This window comes from Perissodus microlepis, chromosome 3, assembly GCF_051167445.1.
Source record: "Perissodus microlepis isolate ML-2025 ecotype Zambia chromosome 3, ASM5116744v1, whole genome shotgun sequence".
Taxonomy (NCBI): Eukaryota; Metazoa; Chordata; class Actinopteri; order Cichliformes; family Cichlidae; genus Perissodus; species Perissodus microlepis.
The window spans coordinates 11,372,322-11,387,667 of NC_140463.1; the positions used below are offsets into that span (position 1 = coordinate 11,372,322).

The window sequence follows — 15,346 nt, forward strand, 5'->3', positions numbered from 1 at the left end:
AGGTTCATAACTGCTGTGACATTCTGGTTCAGTTCACTTGAGATATTTATGCTTCACATTTGCTTGTTAAAATATAGTACTTTATTATTCTCTCTGCACTCAGCAGGTATTGGCCAGGCCAGGACTTTATTGAAGTTTAGTTATTTTTTTTCCCCCAAATCTCAATTAAACTGAAACACAGCACACAACATAAAATAGCACATTAACATAACACAGAAGCTAGAATAGTCTGGCAGTGAATTATTTATTTATTTATAATGTTTTAGAACTTTAAAAATAGAGCAAAACTTCTAATACAGTATACTTAATATAGTGATCTTATAGATATTTATACAGTATCACTGTGCACAATAACGCTCCTCATGACTAGGGATGGGTACCGGTATCCTGACATAAACGGTAGTAACCAGACCGAAAAGCAGCGCACATTTCGGTGCTTTTTTTCCCTGAGATGTCATAGACTTTGGATTCAAGCCAATCATTTTACCTTTCTGAGGATAGTAGGCGGGCCCAGGCACGTACGTTCTTTTAGAGCAGAGCTACAGATTAAAAATGCCCAAGGGATGCAAAGTCTGGCTGTACTCCACAGCAAAAGATGGAAACTCAGCAGCCTGCAACAAGTGCTTTAAGGTGATACTGTGCAAAGGAGGTAACTCCTCGAATCTGATGAAACACCTGGCGACGCATAGCGTTTTTTTTAAAAGCCGAAAAATGCGCCGTATTTGATAGCTTGCTGTGAGACCTCACACAGAGCACTTGGGGGATGTTGCTAACTCCGGGTCCAATAACAGGCACCACACCCGCAGTAGATGTACAGTCCTGGCCCCTGGCCCTGCCAGTGTAGCAGAAATGATGACGGATGATGATGGCAGCAGCAGCCGTTCTTCTCTGCGTGAGTAGCTTAATGTTGTTCGTGTGTAATTTACGTTGAGTAGGCTAACCACGTTATTACATTAATGCACGTAAGGTGAACTAGCAAACATCATCGTAGTTACATGCGGCTGTCTTCTTGTTTGATGGCAGATACTCCCTTCACCCTGGCCAAAAAGGCTAAAATGACCAAAGAAAAAGCTGAAAACAGTTAAACATGAGAGGTTTTTGGACAAAGTTTGTGTTTTTCCCATTGTTTAAGCACTGCTTCCAGCCAAGAGTGATACCATAAATGCCCTATAGCTGCAGAAAAGGCTAACATTGTAATCTTTTTACTAAAAAACAGCTGAACATGAGAGGTTTGTGTTCTCCATTCTTTAAGCACCGGTTCGAGCACCGTTTAAGCACCGGCAAATAATAATGATAAACAATATCTGTTATTAAAATACAGTCTGAAGAGTCTGGTTTATGAATGAAAATGTTCAAGCGCCATTGATCAGACTAGCGTACATGAAAGTTTTTTTCCTTTGGGTTTATAATAATGTAAAAACGCTGATTCAGTATTAATCAATCGATGGAACACTAACAAACAGATTATTGATTGTCTATAATGTAAACTATATCATCTGCACTCAGACTGTCTTCTACAGTGTTTATGCTAACACAGTGTGAACAGGTTTGATGATAATCAGAGAAATGTGTTGTAACCAGTGGCACCTGGAAGATTTCTGCTCTCTGTCGTGTGATTGGCAGAGAATTCATGATTTAATTCCAAGATCTTCACTTTGTAGCTAGATCTGCTAAATTCCGATGTGGCAGCTGGGGCAGACATTATACAACCATGAGAATTTGAAGTGAATTACTAGGTTTGACATGATTTCCATTTGTTTTTCAAAATGATTTATAATGAATAAATTACATTAATTAATTAATTTATTACATTAATAAATTAATGATTTATCTAATAGAGATGCGGGTTGCCTTTGTTGACCCATTTGGGGCAACACAAGCACAAATGGATAAGTGCAGGGATGTAACAAGGTAAGCAAAAAAGGCTAATGTTAACCACAGTAGTCATTTTTCTAACTTGTACATGTGAATTACATAAGGCTGCTGCACTGAGTAACATTCAGTACCTGTTTTTTTTTTTAATGTTTTCGCGACCGCGTCGCGCATGAGACAATCACCAGGTAAACTCGCAACATTTTTAAACATTTTGTTGTTCAACGGCATCAAGACTGACGGAGTGTGTTTGAGATAACCTCACAAGTGTCACAGATGACACATTTGGCTTTTTTTTTTTGCTGGTTTGTCGGTAGCAGCTCCTAAAACTCCTGCCACACATCTGTTCGACCAAATCCAGTTATATCGGTGACATTTAACGTATCACCCCCCAACAGCCCTTTTGAATTTCTCCCTAATTCTGAGGTCTCAAGGTTGGCAAGTATGGCCACAACACCTCACTTTTTTGCCACATGTATCGCAAACCACGGGAGGGTTCCTCCGGGGTTTTCACACAGCTGAATAAACGTCAAACAGAAAATAATTAAACAGAAGTGTGAGACGGTCGAGTGCCCGGTTATATTTTAGATAGCAAGGAGCAGACGGCTGAGTTTCACTCCACCGAGGGAGCCTGTGCCATACTACCCGGCTTTCTTTAGACCGCGAAGGCCGGGTCCTCAGGTGGAAGCAGCCTCTTAATTTGGACACCCCCGCTGTTTCTGTGCCGGCCAGTAATAACGGTGACATTTAACGTATTTTATCCGATAAATAAACACTGTAAAATTTATTTATAACCCCCCCACCACCACCAACAGCCCTTTTGAATGTCTCTCTAATTCTGAGGTCTCAAGGTTGGCAAGTATGGCCACAACACCTCACTTTTTTGCCACATGTATCACAAACCACGTCTCAGCTGTTTGTGGAGGTAAAATACGTCCGCACAATTACGCTCAGCTATTGTTGTGAGCGCGCACGGGGCTGCGAGACATTTATACAGCCGTATTTCGCACATGATTATGAAAGGCGGAAGAGGAAGTAGTTCCATTGAATGTAGACAATCCGAATATTATAGTTTCTTTCCACTGTGTTCCTGTTAATGATAAACTACAAATTTACCCTAAATTACTAAATTATCAATATTTTAATGTGAGAATCGATTCTAGAACATAAATGATTGGTATCTGAGGAATCGATATTTCAGGATAGATCCGCACATCACTACCCTCCACACAAACAAACATACAATAACATTAGAGCACATAACAAACATATACATATTTCCAAAACGTACTATAAACGAATAAGCTTCAACCATTATTATCTAAATTAAAACCCTTCTTAACCATACTCCCCTAACCTAAAATTTCAGGCGATGTTCCTTAGTCTAGTTTGCCATTTTGTATTTCAGGCTGATTGTCCATGCTTAATAGCTGGTGACTGAGCCTTGCTCCTTTAAGCATGGATACTTTGTTATCACTGCGTCAGCTACATTATTGAAATTCTGCTCTGTAAGGATACATTTTGTATTCGACCATTTCTGATTTAAAAAAAAAACTGCAATATATCAGATTTGAGTGTGGTACTTGGATGCAGAACAGTACCATTGTTAAGAAAGGCTTGGTTTCCTTGTTCTAACAGCACCTGGCAACTTTCACACACACATTTGCGTCAGCATTTGGCAACCCTGCTGTGAAACTTTATGTGGTCTTTGTTGCTGTGGCTCCTCTACTTCCACTTTGCAGTTAATCATGGACTTGGGTAAACTATGAAAGTACCACACTCAGATTCAGTGAGGAGCCTCTAGATACGGTCACTTAGAATTGCTGCTTCCTGCTTTCTGGTGGTTTCCAGCTGCTGGGAGTCCCCCCTCCAATCGTAGAGTGTCACCAAGAGATTTTCTTTAAAATGTCCTGAAGAAAGCTGCACATGTTGTTTCATGTTTCATTTGACACAAAGTGACTAAAACAGAGCTGAGAATATCCACGTTTCCATACATCCTGAAGAACACGTTATTCACATCTCCTTTCGTGCATGACTGCTAGAGATCATTTGATTTTAAAATGTTGGTTTTGTTATCAAAATGTGTTTGCACAGGTAGTTTCAAGATTTAAAAAAAAAAAAAAAAACAAGAAAGAAAGCCCAAAAGAAATAGCAGGAGTGCACAGAGCAAGAGGGCGGGGATTCATTTTCTGTAAATGAAGGTTAACTAAAGTTTGTTTTGACAGATTTTGTGATTGTTGATTGATGACAGATGAAAGAAAATGACATAAACAAGAAGTGAAACAGAATTTAAAGCAAGTTTGAAACACAAAGAGGACACATTTAAGCTGTGAAGAGGAAGTTTGAGCATCTTACACAAAAAAGTTGTTGTGAAAAACTGAATTTAGCAATTTAGTGATTTTAAAAACAACTGTACTGTGGAAATACATTTACTATTACTTGTGATGTCTTTTACTCAATGCATACAAAAGGTCTACAGCTCGAAAAAGTAGAACTATATTAACAAAAATGAAAAATCTTGCCTATTTAACAATAATAAAAAAATTCCTCCATCCTCAGATGAAGATCAAGACTGCTTGTTTCTGCTCAGGAGCAGAAAAATTAAAATGTCTACATACAACATAAGCAGCATTCATTAACAAAACATAAAAATCTAAATAATAATCTGTACCACAAAGGTAGATGTTAGACTACAATGACTGATCTCTGACACATTGTTATAAAAGTACTTTAAATTAAAGACTTTGTCTGATCTCGAAAATAAATGTGTTTCATGTTGAGTTAATTTCTATCAGTGTTCTGTTTTTTAGGTCTATGGATGTGATTCATGTCTGACTGCAGTCATGACATTTGACAAGTTTCACATTTTGACATGAAGCATTAATTAGACTTTAAAGGAACATTTTAATCAAAACTGACACCACAGAATCTCTTCTCTTTATTGGACACAGCAGTACAGAAGAAAATATGACTTATCACTTGATTGATATACTGATTGATGAAGAATTGATGTGTTTGTGAAAACTCAAACCAACCTTTCCTCTTTTTTTCCTCTTTAGTTCTGATCTCAGTGCTGAGCTGCACAACAAACCAAGGTCAGTAACCTTCTTCTGTCACAGTTAAAACCTGATAAATGCTCACTGATATGACCTGACAGGGCTCTAGACTAACTTTTTGCCATGGGCGTACCGGTACGCCTAACTTTAAAAAGTTAGGCGTACCGGCACAAAAGTTAGGCGCACACAAATTTTATAATAATTTATATAATATAATGTGTTTTTCTGGATACACTGTGCTTTTTCAGCATTCAAAGATTGATGACACCGTGTCAGAGCACTGGCTATGAATTTCAGAAGGATCAGGCCTTAACTTAACAGAAAAGTTAGCAATAGTTCTTTTCCTATTACAGCTACATCCACTTCTGTCGTGCCTAGGCTGCTCACTAGGGCTGGGTATCATCACTGATTTCTATAATCCATTCGATTCCGGTTTTCAAAGTCCCGATTCGATTCAACTTAGCCTCAGACAGTCAGAAATATTATAATTCTGATCATTTATCAGTACTGACTTCATCAGAATTGTGAACATCACAGCAGATGCCTTTGTGTGAAAGTAACTGAGAATAAAACACAGAAAAACATGAAGGAGATTTTCCTGGTCTGGCTTTTTATAGCAGATAACCTTAAAAATATTCTACAATGTTCTGCATATAAAGTTTAAATTTCTTCAGTATTGAACAACAGAAAAAATAGGCTTTCTTGTCCGAGGTCATTTAAGTGAAAAAAAGAAAAGAAAAAGAAAAAGACAGCAGCTGACAGCGCTGTAAACAACGGTAGACTGGTGGGTAATAAGCGAATGAATAATACAGAAAACAGAGATTGGAGACGGGAAACTGTTCTTGAAGTACAGAGAGAGATAGAGAGAGAGCTAGCTGTGCATGAAGTGTGATTTTAATAGTCGTGGAAGCAAAACAGCAAAATTCATGACGACATTGATCAAATGTGAAGCGCAGTTTGCTGCTTCTTTTGCTGCTGGCTCGGTGAATTTTGGTTGGAGAGAGACAAAACCTGCAGCTCAGAATCAGCGCAAAAAGACGTAATCACAGCGCGGACCGGACGCATCAGGATCGCTAAGCTCCGACAGCGTGTCCGTCTACGGGCCGTCGGGTGAGAAAGCCGAGAAAGACAAAGCTGATTCTGATGCGTCGGTTCCGCTCCGTGTTTACGTCTTTGTGTGGAATCCGTGTACCTGCTCTCATCTGCTGTTTGGTTGTTGTTGAAATGGTTTTGTGAGCTTTAATCTGAGAATCTGGCGTTTCTGGCAAAACACAGTTATATTTAAAAGTCGATTCAGGATTTAATGAATTGATATCGCTTTATTCAAGCTACTCACCTCCCACTTCCACCTGCACTTTCAACTGGACCACGGCCAATCAGAGAGGTCCCGCCCCTTACTATCTCTGATTGGTTTAGTCCACGATAGGGGCAAAATGTGTGTCTGTTGTTGACCACAGGGAAGGTTGCAGATTTTTTTTTTTTCGCTACCCGAACAGTTGGTCGCACAGGTGCAACCAAATATTTTTTTTTAGTCGCACCACTGAAAAATCGCACTCTAGAGCCCTGCCTGATTGTGTTCATGTTTCACAATGGAAAGTGTAACAGATCATCAGTTTTTCATGTGACTGTGAGTCCCAGCAGCATATGACTCGGTGTCTCTGAGCTGTGAGGAGGACGACAGCTCTGCTGGATGGACTCTGAGGAGAAACACAAGCAGAGAACAGAGGACTCTGTGTGGAACAGATGGGTGGGGGAAACCAGCTGGTTCCACTTGTGACATTGTTGCATTCCCATTGGACAGTGGAGTTTACTGGTGTGAGTCCAGAGAGGGTCCCATCAGTAACATGGTTAACCTGACAGTCACTGGTAAGCTGAGTGTGTGGAGTTAGTGTTGATGAAGCTGTGTGTAAATGGATGAAATGCTGTAGTTTGTCTCTGTGTTGAGGTGGATCAGTGATCCTGCAGAGTCCTGTCCTCCCTGTGATGGAGGGAGATGACGTCACTCTGCTCTGTAAAACAGAGACCACTCCCTCCAACCTCCCAGCTGCTTTCTATAAAGATGGCTCCCTCATCAGGAAGCAGCCTACAGGTCACATGACCATCCAGCATGTTTCCAGGTCTGATGAAGGCCTCTACAAGTGTGACATCAGCGGTCATGGAGAGTCTCCATCCAGCTGGATCACTGTCACAGGTGACACACTCACCTGTCTGTGTTTCTGCAGGTTTCAACATTCACAATGTGACGACAACTTAATGACTGTCACACACACTCACACAGACGCACAAACAATTCTTTCCAAGCTCCTTAGACCACAAACAAGGTGCGCTCCCGTCCATTATTCTCGCTAATGTGCGGTCTCTCTGCTCCAAGCTGGACGAGCTGCAAGCCTGCGTCAGCCACCTGCATGAGTACAGAACTGCCTCCGTTCTGGCATTCACGGAATCGTGGTTAAACAACAGCAACGACGACAGCGCTCTGCACATTGATGGCTTTTCACCACGTCTTCGTCTGGACAGAGACCGCGAACGCTGTTTCGCTGCACCCCTACTACCTCCCCAGAGAATTCCCACAACTTTTCATCATCCTGGTTTACATCCACCCCAGAGCTGATGCAGCTAAAGCCACAGGGTACATCACCAACACTCTGTTCAAACTGGAGCAATTATCACCGGACTCCAACCACTTTCAACCACTGTTCCCCTGACAAGACGCTTAAAGGATACCAACAGTATGTTTCATGCAGCACACGTCAGGGGAAGACTCTGGACAAATGCTATGGCTCTGTACCAGATGCATTTAAAGCCCTCCCCCTCCCCCTCTCGGCTCAGCAGACCACTACACCATCCTGCTGGCCCCTGCTTACACCCCAGTCATCAAGAGGATTAAAAAGGTCACCAAAAACAACATCAAGCAGTGGACAGAGGAAAATTTCCTCACCCTACAAGGATGTTTCGAAGCCACTGACTGGGACAGCCTTCTTTCTGCCTGTGATGACACTGACAAACAAGTCAACACAATGACATCATACATCTCCGTCTGTGTTAACAACATTATCCCCTCAAAAACAGTCTCCATCTACCCCAACAACAAACCCTGGATCACCAAGGAGCTCAAGGAAATCCTTAATATAAAAAAAGAGGATTTTCTTCATCGGCTCTGCAGTGGATAAAAAGGAGGTCAACAGGGAGGTTAAGAGGGCCATAAAAACTGCTAAACTGGAGTATAAAAACATGGCCTGACAACATCAGCAGTCGTGTTCCGAGGCACTGTGCAGGGCAACTAGGAAGTGTGTTCTTCACCTCCCTGGTGATGAAGGCCATGGAGAAGATCATAACACAGCACATCGTAAGAGCAACTGACCCCCCTGATGGACCCACTCCAGTTTGCTTACCGTGCACGCAGAGGTGTCGATGATGCAAAAATCTTCATCTTGGACTCCATCCACAAACATCTGGAGCTCCCTGACTCCTCTGCCAGACTTCTGTTTGCTGATTTCTCATCAGCGTTCAACACTCTGCAGCCTCATATCCTGGCCATTAAACTTTCCTCCCGATTTCATCTGGATGATCAGCTGATCCTGTGGATATTGGACTTTTTGACCAGCAGGACTCAGAAAGTTCGGGTGAACAACTCTCTTTCCGGTCTCCGTTCCACCTTTACTGGCTCCCGCCAGGGCTGTGTGCTCTCCCCCCTGCTCTTCATCCTCTACACCGATGACTGCAGATCCACACAGCCCAACTTTCACCTGGTTAAATATGCTGACGACACAGTTCTCCTGTCACTGCTGTCAGGCCCCTCAGAACACCACGGGCCCGCTCTGCAGGAGTTTGTAGAGTGGTGTGACAGCTCCAAACTTGAACCGAACGTGAGCAAAACTAAAGAGATGGTGGTGACCTTCTCCAGTAGGCAGAGGGATCTGGCTGCTTCAGTCACCACCACCATCCACGGGAAGCCAGTGGAGGTAGTTGAGGAGTACAAATACCTGGGAACCATCTTTGACAACCTCCTGAAATTCTCTGCCAACACAGAGGAGATTCTCAGTCAGTTTCACTGACTAAACCTCACTGAGCAATTTTTGGTGATAAAAAGATGAGCTGAAAACTCTACAATAATACAACAGAAACCACAACAATCTCACAACACTCAGTTGAAGTGGAAAGGAAGAACTGCCTTTTAAAAGGAAGAAACCTCGTTCAGAACCAGGCTCAAAGAGGGATGGCATTCAGTTGTGACCAGTTGGGGGAGAGAGAATGTTTTCTGAACATAAATTGTTAGTATGGAGCTTTGTGGTGTTTTCTGACTGGTTACTGTAAAAGCTGCTCCTTAGAAGCACCACAGTTTTCTTTTTCTTAGTGTCTTGTTGTTCCATCTCAACTACTAGTTCATTGTGGAGGTTAATTCGCTGCTTTGGGAGCTTTGAGGTCAGGTTCTCTTGGTCGCTTTGCAGAGTTTGGTTTTGATTTGTTAAATCCTTTTTTTCTGCCTTCAGTGACTTGACAAGAGCAGCTGTAACTGCACTGTATCAGATCGCAATACACTACAGCGGATAGTGAGAACAGCTGAAAAGATCACTGGAGAATCTCTTCCCTTCATCACAGACACCTATTGTGCCTGCTGCATCTGCAAAGCACACTCTTCACCCTGCTGCCTTATTGCAAGAGGTACCGGAGCATTCAGGCCCTCACTGCCAGACTGTGAAACAGTTTTGCACTTTATATAGTGCTGTGTTGATTGTTAAATGACATATGTAGCACCATGGTTATGGAGTAACGTTGTCTGGCCTCCCTGTACCACAGCACATGGCTGAAATGACAATAAACCTACTCGATTTGACTTGACTTATAATTTGCCTTAAAAGCTTTTGAACATGTGTATATGGCCACTAGAGGGAGATGTTGTACTTTAAAGACTAGCATGGATACAAGATGCTTGAAAGATCTGTTTAAAAAAGGAAACTTGCTGAGCATTCATAACTAATGAGGAGGACAGTTCAAAAGTGACTGTATTTTATTCATTTTTGGATGAATATTCATGTGTGTTCACAGAGGTCATGGAACGAACTGTGAGTTTATGGTGTTTGATCAGGCTGTGATACTTCTAATATAACCTGTAGAAAAACAAATTCACTAAGCACAGTCAGGAGTAAAAAGTAGTGTCTGCTTACTGCTTACAGGACTCTGCTGATGAACACACGCTAATGTGACGCAACTGAATGTCAGATGCGCGATCCACAATGTCAACTCATGCATCAAATAACTCACAGTGGTCCATCATCCATCAATAACAACATGACTTGATGTACCATGAGTTCATTGTTCCAGATGCCGAATTTGAGGGAAAGTCTCTCCTGCTTTGTGCACAGTGCTAATGGTGGCTTCATTTCTCTGAGATGTTTAGCCTGTAAAGACCCACTATAGGCTTATTGTTCATACAGGGTTACCTGTTACAGTACTGTTTTTTCATTATTATGTTATGATCTTTTAAATAATAGGAAAACAGCAAAGTGAGGGTTTTTTTTTTTTTAGATAAACAAAATACACCTCTTTTTTATCTTTTAGTGATGCAGTTTATTGTCTGGATGAAAACAGAATACATGCTGGTTGGGCAGAAAGGCTAAGAAAAAGGATCTCAACACAGCGCACAACATGAACACAACACATAAGCTTTTAAATGTTTTTATAACTGTCTAAATACAGCAAATATATAAGTGATAATAGTTTTGATACCAAGTGAAATGACATATTACGCAATATGTTAAAATAAAAACATATTAATAAAGACTGACAGAGTAACAGATGCAATATTAAGCCTCAGTCATTAATAAAAATTCAATATAAAAGATTAAAAAAAGATACATAATATCTGAACAGCTCTTGAAATGAAATAACAAACTGCAGAGTTTAGTTCATGGAAGGATCTCTGCATGATGATCAGTTTGTGCCGTCCAAACCTCACACAACAAGTTTGATCTTACAAACAGCTGCTGAAACAAAAATGTTTGCTGGCCCGATAATTAGTATTACATTTTATATACAGTACACAGCAGCAAAATTACTGAGATTATATAAAACGGATCCATGAAAATACTGAAGACGAACAAACACTGTAGTTCACAGAGAGAACGGAGGCACACTAACACAGTCTGAACAGGTTTGATGATAATCACAGAAATGTGATGTAACTGGTGCAGATTTCTGCTCTCTGCTGTGTTTTTGGCAAACAGGTTTTGCTATACTGTATAAACTTCAGGAGGTGATGGTCTGACTCTGGTGGGAGTGGGTTTGATTTGTTTTGAGGGGTTTTGTTCTTTTAAAGGTGGGTCCAAAAGGTGCTTCATTTAACATGTGTCTTTGGATATTTCAGTGTGTTCACATGTGATTTTATGATTTTTGTGTTAGTGTTTTAGTTATAGTTAGTGATTTCAAGACTGTTAAGATCTGCCGTGGTCATTTGCAATGGATTGAAATGTTTGTTTTAGCTTCTTGGTTTATGTCCCTCAGTTTCAGCCAGTGCTCGGTGTTCCAAAGTAATGCATTAAAGTAATCACAGTGCATTTTTCTGTAAATCAGTAATGTAACATGTGACCGTACTAAATTCAGTAATTACATTATTTGTTGTTACTACAAGGGGTCTTTAATCTGCGCTCATGTTGGACAGACTGAAGCGAACACAAAAATTCATGTTATTTTTGTCATGAGAACTTGTGCTACACTCAGCTGATTTCATCTTATCCTCAATTTATCCTCAGGTTTATATTTTTAACTTATCATTTTTAGACAATGAGTTCCAGGTCATTTTGCAGAGTAATGCAAAACAGATGACAAATGACTTTCTTCGGTATGAAATCAAGGAAAGATGATGACTAATGTGTAGTATATTACTTTTTTGAGTAGCCCAATAATGATTACAGGATATTAGCCAAGACTTAGGTTACGCCTGGTAGGGGAATGAATGGTGAAGTAAATATGTTGCTGCTGTTTGTCTCTGGTTATTCTTATTTTACAGTTGTAATGTTAATTGTGAACATGTTTGATTGATGTTTAGCATCATGCATTTTTGCCTATTGTTTCTTTGTTTCTATTTCTCCAATAACACAGAAAACATCACTAGATCAGTCTGATGTTTCAAACAGCTGCTGATCAACAGCAGGCCTGTGTGAGACATGACTCTGTGTCTTTTTATGTTTTATGTAGATCAAAAATCAACAACAGCAACAAGAAGCACAGCAGAAACACTCAGAACAACTATCAGTCCAACAGGTCCATCCCCTGGGTGTCCTCCTGTCTGACCTGCAGGTGAGAAACAGGTGTGAAGTGTCAGCTCTACAAAGTCTCATCAACAACATCTTTACAAACAAACATCAACCACCAGGAAGCAGCTTCACCTCTGATCACACACACACTCAACTCTACTCACTCACCTGGAGGAACAACAACTCTCAGGTAGATGCTGCTGATGAGCTTCAAAGGTTGTTTGACTCCCTGGACGACATGGCACTCATATGTTCCGTTATCAGCAGTCGTCACATTCTTCAGAATCAAAGACACATCTCCGTCCTTCATCTGTCTGTCCTGCAGATCCACCCGGTTCTTAAAAGATGGATGCTGCTCATCTGGGACAAATTGCTGATCCCGATACATCAAGACATAATGTCCATTCAGGTCACGTCTGCTCCACTTCACCACTATGATGGGTTTGTTATTGTTTGCAGCTCGACATGGCAGAGTGACGTCCTGTCCAGACTCAGCTGTGATAATCTTCTGGTCTGAGAAGAGAAAACAAAGAGCAGAGAGGCAGGAGTGATTCTAGGTTCAGACTCTTAGAAAAATGGCCTGGCCTGCATTTGTATAGCGCTTTACTCAGTCCCTAAGGACCCCAAAGCGCTTTACACTACATTCAGTCATTCACCCATTCACACACACTCACACACTGGCAATGGCAAGCTACATTGTAGCCACAGCTGCCCTGGGGCGCACTGACAGAGGCGAGGCTGCCGGACACTGGCGCCACCGGGCCCTCTGACCACCACCAGTACAATTTCATGGATACAGTCTCTTTAAAAGAGCTGCTGTAACAGGCTGCCGCACATGGGGGGCGCTGGAAGTAATCAAATTAGTGATTCAAATTAGTAATTACACTTTATGATTGCAAAGGTTGTCAATTCTTCACATTTCCTTAAGCCGCATTTCAACTGGGTCCATTACCGTGTTGCCTTCAAAAGCAAGTCATTAAATTGGGTGACCAACTGTAGTGTCTAATAGTGTCTCTGATAATGACAGAAAATAATACTAAAAGGCATTTGTAGTGCTACTATTTGTATAGTTATTTTAAGTGGTGCTTGAGCACCTCCAAAAAGAGTCAAAACTCGCCAGAACAGAACGGTTAAAGGTTTCAGATTATGATTGTTCACTTCTACAGCAGCCAATCAGAGTGGAGAGAACCCCAAAAAAGACCACTGAACTCTACAAAAGTGGACCACACACACGCACACACACAGGCAATTGTGTTCAGTATTGTTTAAAAGAAACAATATGAAATGCTGTGTTACAGATGTCATGTTTCCCAGATGTAATATACAAGAATAAGCAAAGTGGTTATATAATATAAAATCAATGCTAAAGTGATCAAATCATAATCACAAAACAACATTTTTAATCATTAACAAATATTAAATACATTATAAATTGTTACATGATGATTGCTTTAGAATGTAACTGTCATTTCTTATCAGCTGACACGTGACGAGACAAAGACAGACCGAACATGAAAAACGGAGAAAAATGCAAAGCAAACAAGAACCAATAAATGAGAATTTAAGTAACAGAATTCAGGCTCTCAAAACCTAAACATTAGAATCTCAGAATTCCCAAAGAATGAATAACAACAACAATCCAAACAAGCTTGGATCCAAAGAAGTTACCATAATCATGAAACTTTTATCATAGGTAGCGATCGCGGTAGCTCTACATATGGAAGATAATAGAGGAAACGGAGAAGGGAGAAAATAACTCAAAGATCAATAGCAATCTAAATATGTACAGAATTACCTGCGAGTGCAGCCATGAAGATGGTGGAAAACAACAACGTGGTGCAAAGTGTTGCAGCAGCCATTTCCGCGTTCTCTGCTGAACTTTCCTTCACTTGTTTTAAACGTCCGAGTATTTTGGTATTTTCATAAGTTACAGATAACCCAAGTTAAAACCCAATGAGATTATTTTAATTTTAAAGTTTAAATGCAAGTTTTAATAAAACTCACTGACTAAGAGAGCAGACAGACATCCTAGGAAAAACAGTGATTTGTGATGTGCTGTGATTTGTTGAGATGCTGAGGAGGAGTTGCATATTTACGAGTTGCTTCCGGGACGTAAGTATTTTAAACAGATTTTAAACAGAATCTTTTCTGTTTAAAAGAATCTTTTCTGTTTAAAATCTATTAAATGAATGACTTGTAGGACTTTATTCATTGTTTTAGAGGCTGGACTGTAGGGTAAAAAATAATTACATGGGCAATAAGAAAGGAGGTGACGTATAAAGCAGGTCTGAGTGTTTCACAGGTTCTGTTCTTAAATGATGTCCACAGAACAACACAAACATAACCAAACTCACCCATCTAACTGAAGGTTCAAACCTAGTTCAACATATCTACCATGTATGCAGATCAATACCATTTAATGCTTTAAACACAAACAGTGTCACTTTATCCTGGATTCTGTAATGCACAGTGAGACAGTGCAAGGCTGCTGTGATCTCTCTTTTTTGTCCCAGTCAGTAATCTGGCATTTGGCTAATGACTGTAGTATGCAGTGCATTGCAGGGGTCCAGTTTACATGTGAAAAGGCATGCATAACCCTTACCAAAAACATTTTCAGCCTGGTGATTGTTCTAAAGGCTGAAAGATGTCACTGTTGTTCTGCGGGCGTCTCTGAAACGATCAAGCACTCTTCTGCTCATCAGGATGGAAAAAAATATCCACAAAGAAAAAACAGTGTACGGTCAGTATACACCTGTCTGCTTTTTTAGGTATTAAGAGAAAACTCATATTTTGTTCCAGTCAAGCAAAACAATCAATAAAAAGGTAAAAAGTTCATAAATTCAAAATTAAAAAATAAAACACAAGTTTCAAATCTACTGGTAAAGTGGTCTTTACCACATTACCTTACACCCACAAATGCACCTGTACTTCCCTGTCAACCTGTTTTAATGACATGAAGCTGTGTGACATCACAATAGAAACCAGTTTTCATGGTTGTTCCACCTGTTTGGCTCTGAGCCCACAAGGTTGACAAATGTTTCAAAGAAAGATTTTCATTTGATCCCAAATAAAAGAAGTGAAAACAAAGACCTGACAGAGTGCAGCAGCTGCTGACTGCAAACATTATTAATGCTCTTTTTTTAATTATTGAAGCTCTGAGACACT

General features: G+C 40.5%; 1 protein-coding gene across 2 annotated transcripts; it reads right to left on the reverse strand.

Moving 5' to 3' along the window:
* Positions 1-10,486: 10,486 nt before the first annotated feature.
* Positions 10,487-15,094, reverse strand: LOC146389895 (butyrophilin subfamily 2 member A1-like). 2 transcript variants are annotated; one of them, XM_084914088.1, is made up of 3 exons: positions 13,977-15,094; positions 12,350-12,694; positions 10,487-12,218 (listed from the first exon to the last, which is right to left on the reverse strand). In XM_084914088.1, the coding sequence occupies exons 1-3, from the start codon at positions 14,038-14,040 to the stop codon at positions 12,124-12,126; spliced, it is 504 nt and encodes a 167-aa protein (XP_084770214.1). In that variant the 5' UTR covers positions 14,041-15,094; the 3' UTR covers positions 10,487-12,123. The 2 variants fall into 2 exon arrangements, 1 of the variants encoding a protein (XP_084770214.1); XR_014798535.1 differs by lacking the exon at positions 10,487-12,218 and having other exon boundaries at positions 12,585-12,694; positions 14,784-15,094.
* Positions 15,095-15,346: the final 252 nt, after the last annotated feature.

Bases quoted from the DNA above. Each gene is read 5' to 3' on its own strand.
- LOC146389895 (XM_084914088.1), bottom strand. From the start codon at position 14,040: ATGGCTGCTGCAACACTTTGCACCACGTTGTTGTTTTCCACCATCTTC. The intron at 12,695-13,976 runs GTAATTCTGTAC...TTCTCTTCTCAG, and splicing joins CTTCATGGCTGCACTCGCAG to ACCAGAAGATTATCACAGCT. The intron at 12,219-12,349 runs GTGAGTGAGTAG...TCTCACCTGCAG, and splicing joins GAGAGTTGTTGTTCCTCCAG to GTCAGACAGGAGGACACCCA.